At 53.3% G+C, this 24020-nt stretch overlaps 1 protein-coding gene across 2 annotated transcripts in view; it reads right to left on the reverse strand.

Annotated features, from left to right (window-relative positions):
• Nucleotides 1–24020, reverse strand: part of OPCML (opioid binding protein/cell adhesion molecule like) — a 724856-nt gene that overhangs the window by 21347 nt on the left and 679489 nt on the right. For both annotated transcript variants that reach the window (XM_030538415.1, XM_030538414.1), the window contains 3 exons: nucleotides 22539–22673; nucleotides 19446–19566; nucleotides 18301–18452 (listed from right to left, as the gene is read on the reverse strand). In XM_030538415.1, coding sequence (XP_030394275.1) covers nucleotides 18301–18452; nucleotides 19446–19566; nucleotides 22539–22673 — 408 coding nt within the window. The remainder of the gene's footprint in view (nucleotides 1–18300; nucleotides 18453–19445; nucleotides 19567–22538; nucleotides 22674–24020) is intronic.

A 24020-nucleotide genomic window follows, 5' to 3' on the forward strand; every position in this document is an offset into this window, starting at 1 on the left:
CTGTTCAGCAGGGATTTGCACAGGGATTTCCCGCCTCCTAGGCGACCGTCCTTTGCGGTGGGCCATCCTTGTCTGAACCCCCTCTCTTTCTCAAGAGGCCATTGTCTTCTTGGGACAGAGAGGGGGTTTGGACAGGGATCGCTCACCAGTGACTCTCCCCAGGAGGTGGCAGCCCCCAGTTCACACCCCTCAAAAGAGCAGGGGAGTGCCCTGGGGTCTGCCACAACCTGGGTGTGTATCCTGATCATGGTGGACAAGAGAGAGAGGGGGTTTTACTGCTCAGCAGCAAAGCCTCTTTAATTAAAAGAGCAAGAGGCCCTGTGACAGGCCTCTTGCTCAGCTAGGAGGGGTCTCCTCTCACCCAACAGCAGCCCTCCTGGGTCATGGAGCGGGGACTTGAACCCAGGGCACTCACAATCCAAGCAAGCACCCTAACCTCCACACCATAGAGGGACACAAGATCTTCCCTTGCCCCCGGTTAATATGTAGTTAAAGTGGAACATTTGAGCGGTAAGAGATTGAGATGCCCACCCAGTCTCAAGCAACCCAGGAGGGATCAGAACCAGGGGCCACACCCAGAGCAAGTCTGCACCCTAACCCCCCACACCATAGAGGGGCTGGAGAGCACTGTGTGCCCCGGTTAATAGATAGTTAAAGTGAAACGCTTGCGAGGCAAGAGCTCAAGGGGCCCTACCTTCTCAACAAACAGAGAGGGGAGGGGGCTTGAAGCAGCCACTCACTAGCTTGGGGCCAAGGAGCCCAACCACAGGACTACCGAGGGAGCCACAGGCAGGCTGGGGCCCACTTCTCATGTACTATTTCCTGCAAGGGGCCCATCTGCAGCAGAAAAGAGAGGGAGCCCCCACATCCCACTACTTCCCAGCCCGGCACTTAGGCCACTCAGTTGAGAGCTAAGTGCTCAACTCCCTGCTCTTCAAGAAGAAGAGGAAGAGAACTGCCAACTTCCCAGCCACTGGGTATGTGCTCCAACCACTGCACTAACCAAACCAGCTAGTGCTGCTTGTGGCCCAAATGACCATGTCACCAAAGTGACCCTCCTTTGACAGAAAAGTCAGAGAGAGTCCCCACATGGGAACACCTCCAAGCCCAGCACTCAGGCCGTTCAGCGGAGAGGCAGGAGATCATGGTTCAAAGCCCTTCTCAGCAAGAAGGAAGGGTTTTGAACCCCAACCGCCCACATGCCAGGCACACACCACAGACCCCCGACTACACCATGCTGGTGGGTCCTTTGCTGACCCCATGACTATGTAATGTAAGTAAGTGGAACAGCTTCAGCAGAAAAAAAAAAGAAAGAGTCAAGGGGCCCAAGCTCCCCAGGTGAACACCTCTGAGTCCAGCAGCTAGTGCTTCATGTCAGAACAGGCCATTCAAGTCCTTCCTCTGCAAGGTGGGGGGAGGAGTTGAACTAGCCTCAGCCACACCCTGGGTAAGTACCCAAGCCACTGGACTACACAGGGGTTGGTCTCACTGGCATGGCCGCTTACTACTGAATGAAAGTGGCACAGCCTCGCCACGTTACAACCAGCAAGCCTCCTCCGGCTGTCCTTTCCTTCGGTATCGGGGCTCGCGCTCGAGAGACTGCAGAGCCCTCTTCAATGCCCTGCTAGTCAGGCAGGGAGAAGGAAATTGACCCAGCGTCTTCCCCTCCCAACCTCTGCTTGCTGGCCATGGCCGGGAACCCCTCAGGTGACTTAGGTGCCTAACCCGCTTAGTGTGAGCTGGTTTGGGACCCGCCCAACGCCCCGCAAAACAGCCCAGGGAGAAGGAGGCAGAGGCCTCCCGGGTAACTTTTAACCTAGTGGTTAGGGGGCCTCGCCTGGCATGGGGGTCGAGAGCTGCTTCGGGTTCAGCTGGGGAAAGAGACACTTAAGGTTGGATCTGCTAGGTCTAGCCAATCATGGCTTGGGTGCAGAACGTGACTCGGGTCGCGTTATTCACCCCTTCACGCAACGCAAGAACCGGGGCTCCCCCGCTGGAATTAGTAGGCGGCAGGTTTCACCCAAACCCGAGGCCGTACTTTGCCCCCACGATACACAGTCAGCCTGTGGAACACCTCGCCAATTGCTGTGGGGCGGGCCAAAACTGGAAGTGGGGGTGAAAAAAAGAATGAGAACGTGCTCGGTGAATGGGTCCCTCAGCAGCCATTAGCCGAGACGGTCAGAGACGCGGCCCCACACTCGGGCCGTCCTTAGCCCGCTGCTGGGAGGGGCCAACGAGCCGGATCGCTTGATAATTGGCCTCTTCGGGTCATTGCCTTTGAAGCAGGTGGCGTTAGCCGCTGCGGGAAGACAGGGCGGTGGGCTAGCTGGGCCATTGTTCTGATGCAATCTGCCCGTTCACGTTCTTAACGCTCCCCTTTGCCTGATGAGCGCAAGGGATTTGCAAAGGACTCACCTACCGCCCGCGTGCATGCCCTCATCATTGGGTCCTGGGCTACAGTGATGGGAGCACCCTCAGTTGAAGCTGGTCCACTTTAATGCCAGGCTGCTGGCCCCAGTTAAAGGCTGTGGCTCCCTCTCTGATTCCCGTGGTTAGGCCTCACAGAGGGAACCTGAGCATGGCTCGTTCAAATCCCCTTTCTGCCTGCCCGGTAGGTTGTGGGGTGGGAGGGGATTTGAAGAGGGCTCTCCTACAGCCTGTCTCCGCTCTGCGATGCCACAGCTCTAGCAATGGGGGGTCTTGTGTTCCCCTCCTCTTGCCCGTGAAGTTGTTCAACTTTAGTGAAATATTATTTGGGCCGAGCATTCCGCAGCACCTTCCTCTGTAGTCCAGTGGTGCGGCTACCCGTCTGGCTTGTGGCCTCTGTGGATTCAAATCCTCTCTTGGTGTGCGGCAAAGACCTTTGAAAGAAAGCCCCAGTGGTTCTGGCTCGCCTCTCATTCTGGGCGGTCAAGTTGGTTGCTTTCTCTTTGCCCATGGACAGTGTTCCAAGTTAATTAACTATTGTTTGGGCAAAGCTGCAGATATGGCTCTTGCCATGGTCCAGCGCTTGCGCCACAGGTGTGGGCTGTGGGTTCAATTCCCCAGATTTGCTGATGCTTCAAAGGGCTTCAGCTGAGCCTTTAACACAGGCCTGGTAGGTTTTTGGGTCCTGCCATGCGAGGGCTGCTTTCCTCTTACCGGTGGCAGCTGTTCCACTTTAATTAACTGCCATTTGGGCCACCCAGACTTCCAGTTCCCTCTGTAGGTTCATGATAGTTCACTTGGGTGCCTAAGCTAGGGGCAGATGGGAGTTCAAATCTCCCCTGTGGTGCACGTGTGCTTGTCTCTCGGGGGTAGTGTTGGGTGTGCCTTTTTTCTTGCCTTTCAAAGCTGTTCCACTTTAATCAAATGACCTTTGGTTCCCCCCAGGCCCAGTGCCCTCTGTAGGTTGATGGTTGTGCTCTGTGCTTGGGGTGCCGGAGATGTGGGTTCAAACTTTGCCTAGTGTGCATCCCTTGTCCTTTCTGTAAGAGTGAGGGGGGGTTGTCTGTCTCTTTCTTGCCTCTTGCAGCTGTTCCACTTTAGTTAAATGTGCTTTGGACCAGGCCCCCCACAACCCTCACTCTCTAGTCCAGTGGTTAGGATACTCGCCTGGGTTGTGGGAGATCCCGGTTCAAATCTCTCAGCTGCCTGTTCAGCAGGGATTTGCACAGGGATTTCCTGCCTCCTAGGCGACCGTCCCTTGCGGTGGGCCATCCTTGTCTGAACCCCCTCTCTTTCTCAAGAGGCCATTGTCTTCTTGGGACAGAGAGGGGGTTTGGACAGGGATCGCTCACCAGTGACTCTCCCCAGGAGGTGGCAGCCCCCAGTTCACACCCCTCAAAAGAGCAGGGGAGTGCCCTGGGGTCTGCCACAACCTGGGTGTGTATCCTGATCATGGTGGATGAGAGAGAGAGAGAGAGAGAGAGAGAGAGAGAGAGAGGGGGTTTTACTGCTCAGCAGCAAAGCCTCTTTAATTAAAAGAGCAAGAGGCCCTGTGACAGGCCTCTTGCTCAGCTAGGAGGGGTCTCCTCTCACCCAACAGCAGCCCTCCTGGGTTATGGAGGGGGGACTTGAACCCAGGGCACTCACAATCCAAGCAAGCACCCTAACCCCCACACCATTGAGGGACACAAGAGCTTCCCTTGCCCCCGGTTAATATGCAGTTAAAGTGGAACGTTTGAGCGGTAAGAGATTGAGATGACCACCCAGTCTCAAGCAACCCAGGAGGGATCAGAACCAGGGGCCAGCCCCAGGACAAGTCTGCACCTTAACCCCCCGCACCATAGAGGGGCTAGAGAGCACCCTGTGCCCCGGTTAATAGATAGTTAAAGTGAAACACTTGTGAGGCAAGAGCTCAAGGGGCCCTCCCTTCCCAACAAACAGAGAGGGGAAGGGGCTTGAAGCAGCCACTCACTAGCTTGGGGCCAAGGAGCCCAACCACAGGACTACCGAGGGAGCCACAGGCAGGCTGGGGCCCACTTCTCATGTACTATTTCCTGCAAGGGGCCCATCTTCAGCAGAAAAGAGAGGGAGCCCCCACATCCCACTACTTCCCAGCCCGGCACTTAGGCCACTCAGTTGAGAGCTAAGTGCTCAACTCCCTGCTCTTCAAGAAGAAGAGGAAGAAGGAGGGGAACTGCCAACCTCCCAGCCACTGGGCATGTGCGCCAACCACTGCACTAACCAAAGCAGCTAGTGCTGCTTGTGGCCCAAATGACTATGTCACCAAAGCGACCCTCCTTTGACAGAAAAGTCAGAGAGAGTCCACACATGGGAACACCTCCAAGCCCAGCACTCAAGCCGTTCAGCGGAGAGGCAGGAGATCACGGTTCAAAGCCCTTCTCAGCAAGAAGGAAGGGTTTTGAACCCCAACCGCCCACATGCCTGGCACACACCACAGACCCCCGACTACACCATGCTGCTGGGTCCTTTGCTGACCCCATGACTATGTAATGTAAGTAAGTGGAACAGCTTCAGCAGAAAAAAAAAAGAAAGAGTCAAGGGGCCCAAGCTCCCCAGGTGAACACCTCTGAGTCCAGCAGCTAGCGCTTCATGTCAGAACAGGCCATTCAAGTCCTTCCTCTGCAAGGTGGGGGAAGAGTTGAACTAGCCTCAGCCACACCCTGGGTAAGTATCCAAGCCACTGGACTACACAGGGGTTGGTCTCACTGGCGTGGCCGCTTACTACTGAATGAAAGTGGCACAGCCTCGCCACGTTACAACCAGCAAGCCTCCTCAGGCTGTCCTTTCCTTCGGTATCGGGGCTCGCGCTCGAGAGACTGCAGAGCCCTCTTCAGTGCCCTGCTCGTCAGGCGGGGAGAAGGAAATTGACCCAGCGTCTTCCCCTCCCAACCTCTGCTTGCCGGCCACGGCCGGGAACCCCTCAGGTGACTTAGGTGCCTAACCCGCTTAGTGTGAGCTGGTTTGGGACCCGCCCAACGCCCCGCAAAACAGCCCAGGGAGAAGGAGGCAGAGGCCTCCCGGGTAACTTTTAACCTAGTGGTTAGGGGCCTCGCCTGGCATGGGGGTCGAGAGCTGCTTCGGGTTCAGCTGGGGAAAGAGACACTTAAGGTTGAATCTGCTAGGTCTAGCCAATCATGGCTTGGGTGCAGAACGTGACTCGGGACGCGTTATTCACCCCTTCACGCAATGCAAGAACCGGGGCTCCCCCGCTGGAATTAGTAGGCGGCAGGTTTCACCCAAACCCGAGGCCGTACTTTGCCCCCACGATACACAGTCAGCCTGTGGAACACCTCGCCAATTGCTGTGGGGCGGGCCAAAACTGGAAGTGGGGGCGAAAAAAGAATGAGAACGTGCTCGGTGAATGGGTTCCTCAGCGGCCATTAGCCGAGACGGTCAGAGATGCGGCCCCAGACTCGGGCCATCCTTAGCCCGCTGCTGGGAGGGGCCGACGAGCCGGATCGCTTGATAATTGGCCTCTTCGGGTCATTGCCTTTGAAGCAGGTGGCGTTGGCCGCTGCGGGAAGACAGGGCGGTGAGCTAGCTGGGCCATTGTTCTGATGCAATCTGCCCGTTCACATTCTTAAAGCTCCCCTTTGCCTGATGAGTGCAAGGGATTTGCAAAGCACTCACCTACCGCCCAGGTGCATGCCCTCATCATTGGGTCCTGGGCTACAGTGATGGGAGCACCCTCAGTTGAAGCTGTTCCACTTTAATGCCAGACTGCTGGCCCCAGTTGAAAGCTGTGGCTCCCTCTCTGATTCCCGTGGTTAGGCCTCACAGAGGGAACCTGAGGATGGCTCGTTCAAATCCCCTTTCTGCCTGCCCGGTAGGTTGTGCGGTGGGAGGGGATTTGAAGAGGGCTCTCCTACAGCCTGTCTCTGCTCTGTGATGCCACAGCTCTAGCAATTGCGGGGGGGGGTCTTGTGTTCCCCTCCTCTTGCCCGTGAAGTTGTTCAACTTTAGTGAAATATTATTTGGGCCGAGCATTCTGCAGCACCTTCCTCTGTAGTCCAGTGGTGCGGCTACCCGTCTGGCTTGTGGCCTCTGTGGATTCAAATCCTCTCTCGGTGTGCGGCAAAGACCTTTGAAAGATAGCCCCAGTGGTTCTGGCTCGCCTCTCATTCTGGGGCGGTCAAGTTGGTTGCTTTCTCTTTGCCCATGGACAGTGTTCCAAGTTAATTAACTATTGTTTGGGCAAAGTTGCAGGTGTGGCCCTTGCCATGGTCCAGCGCTTGCGCTACAGGTGTGGGATGTGGGTGCTGTGGGTTCAATTCCCCAGGTCTGCTGATGCTTCAAAGGGCTTGAGCTGAGCCTTTAACACTGGCCTGGTAGGTTTTTGGGTCCTGCCATGCGAGGGCTGCTTTCCTCTTACCGGTGGCAGCTGTTCCACTTTAATTAACTGGCATTTGGGCCACCCACAGCTTCAGTTCCCTCTGTAGGTTCATGGTAGTTCACTTGGCTGCCTGGGCTAGGGGTGGATGGGAGTTCAAATCTCCCCTGTGGTGCACGTGTGCTTGTCTCTTTGGGGGGGGTAGCGTTGGGTGTGCCTTCCTTCTTGCCTTTCAAAGCTGTTCCACTTTAATTAAATGGCCTTTGGTCCCCCCTAGACCCAGTGCCCTTTGTAGGCTGATGGTTGTGCTCTGTGCCTCGGGTGCCCGAGATGTGGGTTCGAACCTTGCCTAGTGTGTGTGCCCTGTCCTTTCTGTAAGAGGGGGTTGCCTGTCTCCTTTTTGCCTCTCGCAGCTGTTCCACTTTAGTTAAATGTGCTTTGGACCAGGCCCCCTGCAACCCTCACTCTCTAGTCCAGTGGTTAGGATACTCGCCTGGGTTGTGGGAGATCCTGGTTCAAATCCCCCAGCTGCCTGTTCAGCAGGGATTTGCACAGGGATTTCCTGCCTCCTAGGCGACGGTCCTTTGCGGTGGGCCATCCTTGTCTGAACCCCCTCTCTTTCTCAAGAGGCCATTGTCTTCTTGGGACAGAGAGGGGGTTTGGACAGGGATCGCTCACCAGTGACTCTCCCCAGGAGGTGGCAGCCCCCAGTTCACACCCCTCAAAAGAGCAGGGGAGTGCCCTGGGGTCTGCCACAACCTGGGCGTGTATCCTGATCATGGTGGACAAGAGAGAGAGGGGGTTTTACTGCTCAGCAGCAAAGCCTCTTTAATTAAAAGAGCAAGAGACTCTGTGACAGGCCTCTTGCTCAGCTAGGAGGGGTCTCCTCTCACCCAACAGCAGCCCTTCTGGGTCATGGAGTGGGGACTTGAACCCAGGGCACTCACAATCCAAGCAAGCACCCTAACCTCTACACCATAGAGGGACACAAGAACTTCCCTTGCCCCCGGTTAATATGTAGTTAAAGTGGAACATTTGAGCGGTAAGAGATTGAGATGCCCACCCAGTCTCAAGCAACCCAGGAGGGATCTGAACCAGGGGCCAGCCCCAGGACAAGTCTGCACCCTAACCCCCCACACCATAGAGGGGCTGGAGAGCACTGTGTGCCCCGGTTAATAGATAGTTAAAGTGAAACGCTTGCAAGGCAAGAGCTCAAGGGGCCCTACCTGCTCAACAAACAGAGAGGGGAGGGGGTTTGAACCAGCCACTCAGCAGCTGGGGGCCAAGGAGCCCAACCACAGGACTACCGAGGGAGCCACAGGCAGGTTGGGGCCCACTTCTCATGTACTATTTCCTGCAAGGGGCCCATCTGCAGCAGAAAAGAGAGGGAGCCCCCACATCCCACTACTTCCTAGCCTGGCACTTAGGCCACTCAGTTGAGAGCTAAGTGCTCAACTCCCTGCTCTTCAAGAAGAAGAAAAAGAAGAGGGAGAAGGGAACCACCAACCTCCCAGCTGCTGGGCACGCGCTCCAACCACTGTGCTAACCAAACCAGTTAGTGCTGCTTGTGGCCCAAATGACTATGTCACCAAAGCGACCCTCCTTCGACAGAAAAGCCAGAGAGAGTCCACACATGGGAACACCTCCCAGCCCAGCACTCAGGCCGTTCAGCGGAGAGGCAGGAGATCATGGTTCAAATCTCTTCTCAGCAAGAAGAAAGGGGCTTTGAACCCCAACCGCCCACATGCTGAGCACACATCACAACCCCCTGCCTATGCCATGCTGCTGGGTCCCTTGTTGGCCCCATGACTATGTAATGTAAGTAAGTGGAACAGCTTCAGCAGAAAAAAAAGAAAGAGTCAAGGGGCCCAAGCACCCCAGGTGAACACCTCTGAGTCTAGCAGCCAGCGTTTCATGTCAGAACAGGCCATTCAAGTCCTTCCTCAGCAAGCTGGGGGAGAACTTGAACTAGCCTCAGCCACCTGCCAGCTAAGTACCCAAACCACTGGACTACACAGGGGTTTGCTTTGCCATTTACTACTGAATAAATGTAACTTCAGAAGAGGCCATTCAAGTTGGGGAGAAGTTGAACTATCATAGCCCCTAGCTATGTTATGTAAGTGGAACATGCCCCTGCCACTCCTCCAGTCAAAAGGCATGATCAAACAACAACCCTGACACTCCCTGCCACGCATTAATGTAAAGACATTATCAAAGCATAACCCTGACAAGTCCCCGAACACGCCTCCAGACTAACGGTATTACTGAAGCAAAACCCTGACGCCCCCACGAAGCCCCAGACGCCCCCAGGGTAAAGGCATAATCAAACCACAATCGTGGCACTTGCCCACCTTGTCCCTGCCACGCCCCCAGACTAAAGGCATAGTCGAACCACAACTCTGATACACTCCTGTGAATCTTCTGACATGCAGAAGGCATAATCAGAGCATAATCCTGACATACCCCTGTCAAGCCCCTAGACACGCCACCAGGATAAAGCCATCATTGAACTACAACCCTGACACGCCTCCCGGCTAAAGGCATGATTGAACCACAACCCTGACATGCCCCATGATGCCTCCAGGCTAAAGGCATAATCGAACAACACCACTGACATGCCTCCGCCATGCCCCTGACATGCCACCACCACACCCACAGGCTGAAGGAATAATAGAACCACAACCCTGACACAACCCCATCATGCCCCTAACACGCCCCCAGCCTAAAGGCATAATCGAACCACAACCATGACATACTCCTGGCCAAGCTAATGACACAGCCCCACCACGGCCCTGACACAACCCCAGGCTAAAGGCATCATCTAACCACAACCATGACACACCCCTGCCATGCCCCCATCCTAAAGACATAATTGAAACATCACTCTGAAAAGCCCCCACTATGCCCTTGACATGTCCCCGCATGCCCCTAGTCTAAAGGCATAATCGAACCACAACTCTTACACGACTCCGCCAAGCCCCTGACACGCCCTCGCCACGCGGCCAGCCTAAAGGCATAATTTAACGAGAACCCTGACATGACCTCGCCATGTTCATGACATGCCCCCAGGCTAAAGGCATAATCGCACCACAATCTTGGCATGCCTCTGCCAAGACCCCGACATGCTGCCAGGCTAAAGGCAACATCAAAATATAACCTTGACACGTCGTTGACATGACCCCAGGCTAGAGGTCTGATTGAACCTCAACCCTGACATGCCCTGCCAAAACCCCGCCGCGCCCCTGACATGGCCCCCAGACTAAAGGCATAAGCGAACCATAACCCTGACACGACCCTGCCGACTCCCGTCATGCCCCTGACGCCCTCAGGCTAAAGACATAATTGAACCAGAACCCTGCCAAGCCCCTGACACACCGCCAGGCTAAAGGCATCATCGAACCATGCCCCTGACACAGCCCTGCTACACCCCCAGTCTAAAGGCATATGTAGCGCGATTCACCCCTGCATCGCCTCTTGCTGGTCATCTCAGGAATTAGCTCTCAAGCTGTTGGAGCACCCTCGGCAGGCCCGTGTCCCAGTACCTCTTGGTGTCGTGTCCCTCCCAGACCCAATGTCCTGTTAACTGGGGCACTGCCCCCCAGCAGTCACCCCTCAGTCTTAGGATCTCCCCTCCCCCGGGGAACCCCCACCCACTATCCCCACCTCGCCTCAGTATATGGCTACTGCCAGTTATTCTCTAGCCCCCACGCCCTGGGGCAGACTGCAGTCTCAGCCTACCCATCACTGGCAAGGAGGGTTTGGACCTGCTGCCTTGGCCTACCCCTGGGCTGCCCTCTGCAATCCCCAGTACCTGTTGGCCTTGTGCTAGGCCACAGCCTCGGACTTTCCAAGCTGGAGTTCCCCAGCTCCTCTGCCTTTCCCCAGGCTGATCCACTAAGAGACCCTTTGTCCAGCTCCCTGCAGCCAGGCCCTTCTCTCTCTGAATGCAGAAAGAGACTGCTGAGCTTCTGGCTCCCAGCCTTTTGTGGCCTGATCGGGGTGTGGCCCAGCTGCGGCCGCTTCCCCAATCAGCCCAGCTTTTAGAGCTGCAGCCCTCTCCACGGCTGCTTTTACCAATGCAGCCCTCTTTCAGGGCTGATTTCAAACCCTTCAGGGCAGGAGCGGGTGTCCACCCCGCTACAGCATGATTGAGCCACAACCCTGACACGCCCCCGCCAAGCCCCACACACACCCCTGCACTAAAGGCATGATTGAATTACAACCCTGACATGCCCCCGCCAAGCCCCACACACACCCCTGCACTAAAGGCATGATTGAATTACAACCCTGACATGCCCCCGCCAAGCCCCAGACACACCCCTGCACTAAAGGCATGATTGAATTACAATCCTGACACGCCCCCGCCAAGCCCCAGACACACCCCTGCACTAAAGGCATGATTGAATTACAACCCTGACATGCCCCCGCCAAGCCCCAGACACACCCCTGCACTAAAGGCATGATTGAATTACAATCCTGACACGCCCCCGCCAAGCCCCAGACACACCCCTGCACTAAAGGCATGATTGAATTACAACCCTGACACGCCCCCGCCAAGCCCCAGACACACCCCTGCACTAAAGGCATCATCAAGCTACAACCTTGACGCGCCACTGACATGCCTCCATTCTAAAGGCATAATCGAACCACAACCCTGACAAGCTCCTGACGCACCCAGGCTGAACGGATAATTGAACTACAACCCTGACATGACTCCGCCACGCCTCTGACACACCCCAGCCATGCCCCCAGGCTAAAGGCACAATCGAACCACAACCCTGCCACGTCCCCACCATGCTCCTGACACGTCCCCAGGCGAAAGGCTTAATCGAACCTTAACCCTGACACACCCCCGCCATAGTCCTGACATGCCCGCAGGCTAACAGCATAATCGACCCACAACCCTGACACGCCCCCACCATAGTCCTGACATGCCCGCAGGCTAACAGCATAATTGACCCACAACCCTGACACGCCCCTACCATAGTCCTGACATGCCCGCAGACTAACGGCATAATCGACCCACAACCCTGACACGCCCCCGCCATAGTCCTGACATGCCCGCAGACTAACAGCATAATCGACCCACAACCCTGACACGCCCCCACCCCCAGGCTAAAGGCATAATCAAGCACAACCCTTATACGCCCCTGCCAAGTCTCTGAATCGCCCTGACATGCCCCCAGGCTAAAGGCATAATCAAACCACAACACTGACACACCCCCACCAAACCCCTGACATGCCCCTGCCATGCCCTCGGGCTAAAGGCAAATCAAACTACAATCCTGACACGCCCCTGCCATGTCCCTGACACGCCCCCGCCACTCCCCCAGGCTAAAGGCATAATCTAGCCACACCCCTGACACGCCCCTGACACGGCCCCCCAGGCTAAAGGCATAATCGAACCACAACCCTGACATACTTCCACAACCCTGACACGCCCCCGTGAAGTCCCTGGCATGCCCCCGTCATGCCCCTGCCACGGCCACTCCCAGGCTAAATGCATAATTGAACCAGAACCCTTCACGCCCCTGCCAAGCCTCTGCCACGTCCCCCCGATACGCCCCCCCCCAGGCTAAAGGCGCAATCAAAGCACAACCCTGATACGCCCCCACCACGCCCCCATAGGTTAGATGCATCATCAAAAGACATGCCCCCTGCGATGCCCCCATAGGCTGTAGACATCCTGGCTAAGCCACTGACACAACCCCATTACACCCTGGCACACTCTCACCATGCCCCTGCCATGCCTGCATAGGCTCGAACCATTGCCGTAACACCCCCGACACTTGCCCACTACACTCTTATAGGTTTGAAGCAGTCTTGATACATGACCCCCATAGCCTTGAGGAAGCCCTCCCATGGCCCTGACATGGCTCCATAGGCTCTAGGCAGCCTTGAAACATGCCCCCGCCATATCCCTGACACCCTCGTGTGCTCACATCAGCCTTGATACAGGCCCCTCCCAAGCCCGTGTACACTCGGAACATACCCTTGAAACATCCTGGTGTCCACATGTCATCCTCAGACCACACCTCTGAGCCTGTCTCCATCTATGCCCTCCCCATGTGTGGGCTGACTATTCCCCTTCCACACCCTTATTTGTACCCCTCTGCCCAATGTGCCCCTGCCCTCGCTCTGTGTGCAAGGAGACCCGTCCATTTACACTTCACTGTGGGGCAGGACTGGCTTTAGGCAGTGCAGGGCCCAATTCAAACATTTTCAGCGGGGCCCCAGCAGGCATGACTAAAAAAAATGTTAAAAAAAGCCTTTAATTTCTTGGCAACCAGGTCCCTATAAAAAGTTCTGATTTAAAGGATGTGCCACAGTATTTATTTTTTGTACCAATAGGGTTACCATACGTCTGTATTTTCCTCCTGGATGGCGATTTAAGAACCAAAAAGCCCGACGTGTCCAGGAAAATATGGCTATCTGTTAACCCTACCTAAAGTTCTTTTTAAAAAAGCCTGGCCTGAACTAGAAATGAGCTCCGTTTTACATGTGTGGGTTCCCGCCACTCCCTGGGGGTGTGCTAGGGTGATCAGATGTCCTGATTTTATAGGGCAGTCCCAATTTTTGGGTCTTTTTCCTATATAGGATCCTATTGCCCCGTCCCGATTTTTCACACTTGCTGTCAGGGCACCTAGAGTGTGCACATATGTGGTTCCCTGAAAGGTTACTGCCCTGGGAACTGCAGGGCACCAGTGGACATGGGGCTGTCTGGAGGCAGGGCAGGGGCTGACTGGAGGTAGAGTCCGGCTGCAGGCAGGTCAAGGGGTGTGGGGCTGGCTGGAGACAGCGGTGTGGGCTGGCTGGCTTCAGGCAGGGCCACGGGGGTGCGGCATGGGTTGGCAGGGCTGGAGACAAAGGAGTGCAGGACTGGCTGGCTTCAGGCAGGGGTGTGTGGCAGGGGATGGCTAGAGACAGGGCAGGGGGTGCAGTGCTGGTGTAGGCAGGGGGTGCAGGGCTGGTGCAGGCAGGGCAAGGGGTGTGGCAGGGGCTGGCTGGAGATGGGCTGGCTGCGGGGAGGGTGCGCGGGGCTGGCTGGAGATAGGGCAGGGTGTGTGGGGCTGCTGCAGCAGGGGCTGGCTGCAGGCAGGAGGTGCAGGTACAGGGGGTACAGCCCACTCTGTACAGTGAGTGCCCCTTCCTCCTCCTCCTCTCCCACCAGGGTAGCAGCAGCAGCAGCCCAGGGTTCAGGGGCTACTTAAAGGGCCCAGCGCTCCTCTGCTTCTACCACCCCGACCCTTTAAATAGCCATGGGAGCCCTGGGGAAGCAGTGGGACTCCGGTGGCTATTTAAAGGGCTGGGGTGGTAGAAGTAACGGGAGCTCTGGACTTTTTAAATATCCCCCAGAGCCCCACAGCCCTAGCCCAGGGCTCCAGCAGTGGGGCTCTGGTGGCAATTTAAAGGGCCTGGGGCTCCAGGCCCTTTAAATTGCCCCCTGGGGAAGCCAGGCTCTTGACGGTATGCTGTACCGGGGCTTGGGCGCGGGGCCCTCTTAGGGGTAGGGCCCGATTCAGGGGAATTGATTGAATTGGCCTAAATCCGGCCCTGCTGTGGGGTGTCTTTTGTATAGAAGAGAGGGATAACTCAGGGGTTTGAGCATTGGTTTTCTAAATCCAGGGATGTGAGCTCAATCCTTGAGAGGGCCACTTAGGGATCTGGGGCAAAATCAGTACTTGGTCCTGCTAATGAAGGCAGGGGGCTGGACTCAATGATCTTTCAGGGTCTCTTCCAGCTCTATGAAAGAGATATATATCCATGAAGGATAAAGAGGTGACATTGCCTTTATTTGACTTGTAACCTCAAACATGCGACCACCACCCCATGTCCAAAACTAGCACGGAATGTTCATGTTCTGTCTCTCATTGTAACTGCTGGCACCTGTTGCTCTAAAGTAGTATGTCTTTACAAAGCACTGCCATCCAGCCCATCTTCCACAGTATTTTATCTTCTCCCTGTAGAACATCATTCCCATGCCGGGAATGCTGCGCTGAAGCCCAGATGCTGTTGATTAGTGCACAGCAACCTGGATCCAAGTCCTATGTCAGAAGGCAAAAGTGAAGGAAAGCTGCAGGAGGGAAGGTACTGTGCAGTACCGAAATAGCTGAGTTAAGGCCCACAGCCAGGGTAAAATCAAATCCAAAAGAAACACTCAGTTAATGAGAAAAGATAATGGAACTGTATCTAGACATTGTCTGATTAAAAATCATATACTTTAATAACACACAGAATTGTTTAGAATCACTCCCTTTGAGTATATAAAACAAAGACGTTTATAGTTTATTTTCATTCTAGCAGCTTTGTTTGAAAATGAAACCAGACTCTTTTATACCTAGCAAAGAGACTGCATTAGCTTCACTTTCTTCTGGTCATGTAGCACTTCAGTGGTGCAAGGTTTACCTTACAAATCTCCCCCACCCCCCACTAAATCCATAAAGCTGCTTGCATTGGAACTGAAGCGAGGCCATAATGGGAGTATTTCTGTTCAGCATAGATTTTGTAAAGATTCAGTCCACCCCAAATTAAAAATTTGGGCTTCTCGCAAACTGACAGTATCCCTGTAACGGTGTCCTGAAGGGGGAAAACATATACATTAGGATGGTGCACCATGTTACGTCTTTATGATGTACAAAGGCAACCTTATATATTTATTTAATTCATCAAGCATATGCTCCTTTGATTGTTTGTTTTAAGCTATTAGATGTAGCAGAAACATCAAGTCTGGTCATCTCTGCTTTCAGTGAAAGACTTGCTGGCGTCTCAGAGAAAAGTTTGCCAAGCTTTGTCAGCCTTTGGCGATGAAAGAGTGAATAATTAACAAAGAGAACTTTTCTGCTGTTTGTGGGACATATGCGTTCAATAGGTTTAATAATAATAATAATAATTAATTAATCAGGTTTCAATTCCTCAGTATTGGTGATGTCCAAATTCTCCAAGTTCTCTGGTAGCCACAGTGTAAACAAGACCTCACTTTCTAACGGTGAAATGAAGCAAGTGCATACTTCTTCCCATGTCCCCACACCCCAAGCACCTTTTAAATATATCATAAAGAAATCAAAAAAGGGCACACATCCAATCTTTGCTTTCCTTTGTGGGTCACCTTTAAGACAAAATCCTCAACCATCTTGCGGCAGATGATTCTGCTGTGTAAGTGCCCTGAGAGTTTTTAGTTGTTTAAATGTATAAAGCAAATAAGCATCTGATCTGGTATAAACAGTGTAACATTACTGATATCAGTGGATTTGCACCCACTCATAGATCTGAAACTGACCATGTGCAGTGAAGTCCTCAAAGCATAAGCCCATCAAATAAACATGGCAGCCTCTCCCTGCTGGAGCTTAGGAACTCTGTAGATCCCTGGCACTGACTGATAGTCATTTGTCCAAACCCTTTGATTATCCGAAGGAATGTCGTGTCCCCGGTTACATTTGTATAACTGAGTTTGCCTTGCTTTATACAAAACAACTAGAGGCTCATTCTATCACGGCAGCCCAACCCTCCAAAATACCAGCACTGCAAAGCCGTGCATGGGTCTGTAAAACTGGAATACACTTTGCCAGACTGACTTCTGCAAAGATGGGACCAAGGCAGCTGTGACTAATGTGTATTTATACAAACTGGCTCCTTCCTGCTTAGAAGAAAAATCTGTGCCCGGTCAGTTCCTTCCTTCCATCCTTCCTTAGAACAGATCGCTGGCCTTAAATCTGTGCATGCTTGCCCACTTGGGCTGATCTAGGAGTCAGTCATCATTTGTAACGAGCCTACATGGCAAAGGTGTCTGGGTGTTGCAAGCAAATGAAGGGAGGAACATGCTGTATCAACCTGCCCGTGCTGTGGGTTCACTTATTTCTAAAACAGAGGACAATAGAGACAGACAGGGAGAGAACAGAAAGGGGAGGGGGAGAAAATATATAATTCATGTTTTCAGACAGTTGATCAAAGAATGATCATTAGAAAGGTGAGTACACACTGATGATAATGTGCATGCCGCTGACATGGTTACACAGAACAGGCAGGAAGTGTGGTTACCATCAGAAAAAATGACAGCATCTCTCTCTCCATACATCCCGCCTCACATTTGCTTGTGTACACTTGAAAGACAATTTGGATTAAGGGAGGTTGTGAATTTAAAGCACTGTAGCTATTCCTGAATAACTCTGTGAGTGGACGCTCTTATTTCAGAATAAGCAAGCTTTGTTCTGGTTTAGCTTAATCCAGTTTGAAAATGGATTAAACTACACAGGAACGAGGCAATCTTATTTCAGAATAAGTGTGTCCACACGTGGAGTTATTTGAGAATAGTTATTCTGGGATAATCCCATGTGTAGAGAAGCCCCCAGTGATGAAGGAAGCTATATACTTCTCTGCCTTGGGTATCAGCACAAATATCAGCTAAGTACATGGGATCATAATGACAGGGGCTGAGGCATAGGAAGAGAACACTGCTAGATTTTCAGATGCCAGGTGAGACTGGCAGTTAAACTCAACAGCCTGCAACCTGGGAGGGACTAGGAGACAATATACTTGGACCCTTCTGCTCTATGTTATATCACTTTTGCAGAATGCAACCCCGGTTTTAAAGAAGACCCAGGCAGAGCAATGTCTCCGACCTCCGGCCCCGCTCACTGCTTTGCCACGAGAAAATGCTGAGCAGGTCTGCTGGCGAGGACGGTGACCATGGAGGTGGCATTTTGGAGGCATAGACGTGAAGATGGAAATGGTTTAGTGAGGTGCAGAACTGAGACCACTACAAAGGTATGGAAGGGATTGCTTTCCCTTTCCAGGCGAGGGAACCAGATTCATTTCCCAAGGCAGTGTAGTCTAGTGGAACGAGACTGGGACTGGGAGCCAGGCTTACCCAACCCCGGCTCAGCCACTGACTCCTGCTCACTCACCCGTACTCACTGTGTGCTTCAGTTTATCTAGCTGTAAAATGCAGATGACAGTGCTTGCCTACTTCAGAGAGGTGCTGGGAGGATTCACTCGTGTGAACAGTGCTTTGGAGACACGAAGCTTTAGATTAAATATCATTGGGGCAGGTGGGGGCCGGGGAATGAAGCACACTCATTGGTGAGGTGACATCACATTTTGCTCATAGAAAGAGAAAATGGCTCCCTTTAGTACTCGGCTGCTAGCGGTATACATCTGTGTGCGTTAGTGAATAAGCAGGGTCGGGTTCTTCTAAGCATAAGGGCCTCGTTTATTTGCAGCTTGGACTTGAGGAGGAAGCATTGAATTAAATGGCCAGATTCCACTTTCTCAGCATGGTGGGTTCATCGCTTATCTTGTTTTGCCTCACACCTCTCTGCAGGTGAGATTCAGAGTCTCTCTCCCCCAGAGGACCCAACACAGGCCCATGCCACTTATGCCCTGAAAGTAGGGCACCCACAGCCTTGGACTGGCACTTTGCAGGGAGCTGAATTCCACCCCTTGTGAGGCTCGGTGGTTATCCAGCTCCTTCCATCAGTACCAGAAGCGTCTCCTCACAAAACACAGGCTCCGCCCCTCATACCTACCGTACAGGATTATACTGGCATTGGTGTTCCCCAGCTTATTAGTGGCCACGCAGGTGTAGTTGCCATAATCCTTCTCCGAGACATTGAAGAAGGTCAGCGTGGACATTCGACCTTTGTTCTCAATTCTCACTCCATCCAGCCCATTGGCTAATCTGTGGGGCAAGAAAGACGAAGGGCTGGTCCCCCCAATGACAAGATCGATCAATTCCCACCCCCATGCAGTCCCACCAGCTATATCTAGGTTAGCAGGGAAAGCACCGCCAGTCCCCAGATCAGGACCTCCCAGCTGGCTGTCACCAGGGCACTGGACTAGCTCAGCTGGTCTAAAGCAGAGTGACTCTCGTCATTTTAGCGGAGCTATGCCACTGCCCCAAAGTCTCCCCCTCCTCCTGAAGTGTCCCTGGTCCAGGATATTTTCTGCCAGGTTATTGAGAAGGTTCTTCCAGCTAAAGGGACCCCCGGACCAGGCCATCACTGAGGGTTCATCTCCACTGGAACAGGAGGTTTAATTTCCATTTGAGGTAGCCATACCCACGCTAGCTAACTCAAGCCAGCCTGCTAAACACAGCAGTGTCAGTGGGGCAGCACGGGGTGATGGGATGGGATGGGCACCCGAGTATTTAGCCTGGGTTTCAGATGAGACTGGTTTTGGCGTGGTTACACCATTCCATTGAGCTGCAGCAACACTGCTATTTTTAGCGTGCTAGCTTGATCAGAGTTAGCAGGGGTATGTGTACCTGAGCGAAAAATTCCACATCCCGTTACCGAGTGAACATACCCTGAGTCTCTATCTGACTTCCACATCGAGTCATTAGGATCGCAGCAGCTCACACCAGGTTAGCACTAGGACTCTCCTCCCCGCCCTTCTGAAACAGCCTCAGGTCAGAGGCTCCTCCTGGTATGAGATTTGGGACCTGGATGTTTTAACTGCAGATACTGATGTGCCTCCCACAGGATCCTTTATTTAGAGAGATATCTGCAGCAAGATCCACCCCTGCCCCCAATAGATATATTAAAATTAAGTGTAATTCTCTCTCCTTCCCGTGCTGACAGATGGCCATCCTGACCAAGGGAATTCAGCACTCCCCATCCGTGCCAAGAACGCAGCCTGGAATCTGCCAGGCCCTGGCAGCCTATTTAGGTACCTAGTTTCTTCTTTAAACCACTGAAATTCTGCGACAGGGACAGCAGAGGCCTCGCAGCGCAAGATTCCCTTCTGGCCCACCGAGGCGCCGGTGTTCTTGGCGTTGGAGATGTATGGTGGGTCTGCAGAGCAAAGGGACATTATTATACCATACTGCAGTCGTGAGGGGCTCTGGATCATGAGCACAGGCTGGACTCAGAGAGACGTGGGGAGAGGTGAGGGATATGGAGCCACGTCGTTATGAGGCTGGTTGGAACCCAGTCCAGGTTGTGCCCTCCTTGGATGGCAGGGGGGAGGGGCACACAGATCCACCCCCCAGGAGAGGCAGTGTTAGGCACTGACCCTTCATATAAAGGACACACAATTGGCTGACATTGCTTTGCTCAGCATCTTTCCCTTTCCCTTCTCAACCCCACCCCATCCCGAGCCATCTCCTTTCTCTCTTCCCACCCCTCATCTGCGCTGTGCTTTGGCCTGTGGTCTCCCCCATTTACCTCTGGGGCTTCCTTTCCCAGGTGAGGTGGGGACACAGAACCTCGAATTGTGTTGGGACAGGGTGGGAAAAGGGCTGGCAGCAAGAGGGAAAAGCCATGTGGGAACAGCGACAAAAGGAGCCACCCTTCCCCTGAGCCCAGCTGGTGGTGGGGAAGGTGGACCGAGGCTAGCACAGCTTAGAGAGCTGAGGTGGTGTGGCTGGCAGCAAGTAGGCCCATCCAGCAAAGGGCAGCAGAGACCGAGAAGAGCCTGGGACAGTTCCCAGCACAACACGGTTACCCCCACACACACAATGTGGTCACCCCTCCCCGTGCAATGTGGTCACCCCCCCACACACAACGTGGTCAACCCTCCCTGAGCAACGTGGTCACCACCCTACACACAACGTTGTCACCTCTCCCCGCGCAACGTGGTCACCCCTCCCCGCAAAAATGGCCAATATCTGGCCAACATGGGACAGTCGAGAGGGTCGGTATCTAAGGGCTGTTCGTCGGCCAGCATGAAATGAGATGTCCTATCAGGGCAGAGGGCCACATAGTGACCTCCCCCATCATGACTGACGCTCATTGGAGCCCGGGTGAGCAATCTCAGTGAAGAAACCAAAGGTGGAACAGGTCAGGGAGACCATAGTCTGCTCTCCCCGCCTCACTGGATCAACACTGGGGCACATTGGTAGCACAACGTAGATGAGACTTGGACGACTGCTACCCATGGGGACAGAGAGAAAGATTCAGGACCTGGGTAGCCAACTCAGCACTAGGTCATTCAGAAATGAATAAGGTGAATGCCAAGGGTCAATTCAGTGCACATTAAACCTTTGGTCCTCCCCACACCGCATGACTGTGGGAAACACACGTTTAATAAGGGAGATACCACATACACAGGGTGGAAACAAGGAGCCTGCAGAATGATAAGAGCTGCTCCATTGTAGGGTGCTGTCCCTGATGTCCCTAATCCCACTTTGGGATGCGGATTGGATGAGTGCCCTAAATAGGGATGCTTTGAATTCACAAGGCTCTACCCTTCCTTAAGCACTCCTCTGACTCATAGCCAGAGTGGGCTTACTTTAAAGTTCTTCTGATCTGATTGGGAAAGTTCCCTGGTTTCTAAGTATCTTTGCATCTTTTAACCCACGCTGTTGTGCCGAGAAATTTACAAACAGGCCAACCCCTCTGTAGGATCTAGACAAAAAGACTAGTTTGGAGAGATGAGCCAAAGCCAGAACAATGTATGCAAAGTCTTGCCTCTCCCCTGCACCCAGAAGGGTTGCTATAAAGCGTAACCCTTAGCCAAACCAATCCTGGTTTTGTATACTCAAAGAATAGACCAACTGCTCCAGTTTCATCCATCTCTGCTAAACCCACTTCTCCTCGTGTCAGGTGTGAAGAGGATTATAACAGTGGAACCCTGCTTGAAAAGAAAAGAGCACCAGGTAGCAGAAGAGCAGATACAGCCCTTCATCCCTAAAATACTCAGGTTTTTTTAAGCTTCCCAGAGGTGCAAAAGAATTCGAGTCACCCCTGAAATGCCGACAAGCTATGTCACTCCAGCTTTTCTGCTTTGGCTCATCGTCTGAAGTCTTTAAATCATCTGGGCTCTAAATTCCTAACCATGCTTCTAAAGAACAAATTGTCCTAAGTTGTAAATGCTTTAAGCTTAATGAAATGTATATATGTGATTTTCTTATAGCAATTTAGTGGATATAAAAACTCTGCAAGCTCCTTCCTAAAGGGAAGGATATTTAATGTGCTCTGTGTGTGGTGAGCCACTAGAGATTTTTTTCCCCTGAATTGCTCCTCGGGAAAAAGGTATTACCATTTATGTTCCAGCTATAAATAGTCTTTAAGGGATGCTGACGTAGATGTTATCTGCTTTACTTTTTTTCAGGAGTTTATGGTTATAGTTCAGCTGTTCTAACATACAAGCAAACCCTAGCCGGCACTGGAATACTAGGATCTCAGCTTTGGATCCCCATCGTCTTGTGCATTTCGTCATCTTCTACACCCCTGCAAAGGGGGGAAGAATCAAGGCCCTTCGATCCCAAAACTGGCAGGTAGGGAAAGGAAAGTCACACTTCAGGAGCACCCATCCCCAGTCAGGGTACGTCAGCACTCTGAGCCGGGGGCACAATTCCCAGCTGAAGGAGACATACCTGCACTAGCTCTGATCCAGCTAGCATGCTAAAAATAGAGTGCAGCTGTGTTGATGGGAGTGGTGGGAGAGGCTAGCCACACTGAGTACGTGTCTAGTGCCTAGGATGGGATCATACTCCGGCAGCTAGCCCCTCTCACCATTTGGACTGCTGTGGCTACACTTTATTACTGGCACGCTAGCTCGATCAGAGCTGGGAATTACACCTTCCGCCTGAAGTGTAGACGTACCTTTCGAAAGTATGGCAATGGGGCACGGTATACAGAACAGAATAGAACAGGCAGTTGTGGAACTGTAAGCAGACTACATTACGGCCCCCGATGTTCAGGCTGGGTAAAAGCGAAAATGATCTCTGTGAAAAGCCCCCACAACTAGCCTGAGCCTGGTGTTGTCTGCAGCCAGGAGGTGGGGTCAGGGAATGTATCATGCTGAGTCGTGCCCTACTTACAGTTCACGGTGACTTTTACTCTCCGGATGTCTGGAGCTGCCACGTCATTGACAGCGCTGCACTCGTACTCCCCAGACTGATCCCGAGTGATCCCAGAGATCTCCAAGTACTCGTCTTCGCTCACAAAGCCCCGGCCTGCAAGGGAGAAGGCGCAAGTGGAAAGATCAACCCGCCAGCCTGCCACTTCCACGCCCGTTGGTGACTGGGAGTAAACTCTGATAGTCTGACGGAATGGCAACCTACAGGTCAGATCCTGATTGGTTACACTGAGGGTAAATCCAGGGCCGGTGCAAGGATGTTTTGTGCCCTAGGCGAAACTTCCACCTTGCGCCTCCCCCCACCCGCCACCCTGCAGCAGCTCCCCCCTCTGCCCTGAGGTGCTCTCCCCCACAGCAGCTCCCCACCTCCCACCCTCCACCCTAAGGTACCCCCCCGCCTCAGCTCACCCCTGCTCCGTGCACGAGCACCCTGAGCATGCCATGAATGCTTCACTTCTCCTGCCTCCCAGGCTTGCAGTGTCTAAGCTGATTGGCGCCGCAAGCCTGGGAGGCGGGAGAACTGAAGCAGCCACGGTGTGCTCAGGGAGAAGGCGGGGTAGAGGCGATCTGGGGTGGGGAGTTCCCCAGTGTGCTGCCCCACCCCTTACTTGCTGCAGGTGGCCCTCCCCGCGCTCCTCTGTCCCAGCTCCCTCCGCCTAAATGCCGGCAGCAACCGGGGCGGCCAAAGATCCAGCCGCCGCGGTCGCTGCCAAAGAAAATAGCGCCCCCCTAAATCCCAGTGCCCTAGGTGACCGCCTAGGTTGCCTAAATGGTTGCACCGGCCCTGGGTAAATCTGAGGGTTACAGGGTGGTTAACTCAGAATCAGACTCTCTAAAACACTCACAGGACCCCAGGGGCCACATCTCACTGCAGCTGTAAAAGAGGTGAAATCCTGGTGGTCCCTCATTTTAAAACATTATTGCCCACATAAGAACCCTGGGACTGATTCCCCTCCAGCTCTGCCTCCAGCAGCATATAAAGCTGCTGAATACGCTGTAAGGGGCCAAAAAACAACTCCTCCGGGTTGGAGCAGTGCCAGAGTGAATGTAAGCACGTCAGGGGCATGGCTGGGGTCGCATTTGGGTTAGACTGAGGGCTACAGCTATTCTGGCCCAGTGCATGGACCTCAGGCAGCTCTGGGAAGGCTACAACCCAGGAGCTGCTCAAATTTATCCTAGTGGACATGTTCCCAAAGCAGTGCAGAGGCAAAGTCAACCCTTGCCCCTGGGCTGCGCCGTCCATGCCGCACACGTCACAAGCTGCAGCGCAGAATCTATCCCACATTTTAAGTTAATACTAATCTGTTCTACTGACAATGCCACTGATTATTATACCTGAAATACATGCAAAGAGCTCCTCGACTTGTTGCCATTTGTGCAGTTTGCTCACTGTTTTCCATTTGAATCCACTGCGGCAGAATATTAAACTGGTCAGTATCATTTC

Source organism: Gopherus evgoodei, chromosome 19 (assembly GCF_007399415.2).
Source record: "Gopherus evgoodei ecotype Sinaloan lineage chromosome 19, rGopEvg1_v1.p, whole genome shotgun sequence".
Taxonomy (NCBI): Eukaryota; Metazoa; Chordata; order Testudines; family Testudinidae; genus Gopherus; species Gopherus evgoodei.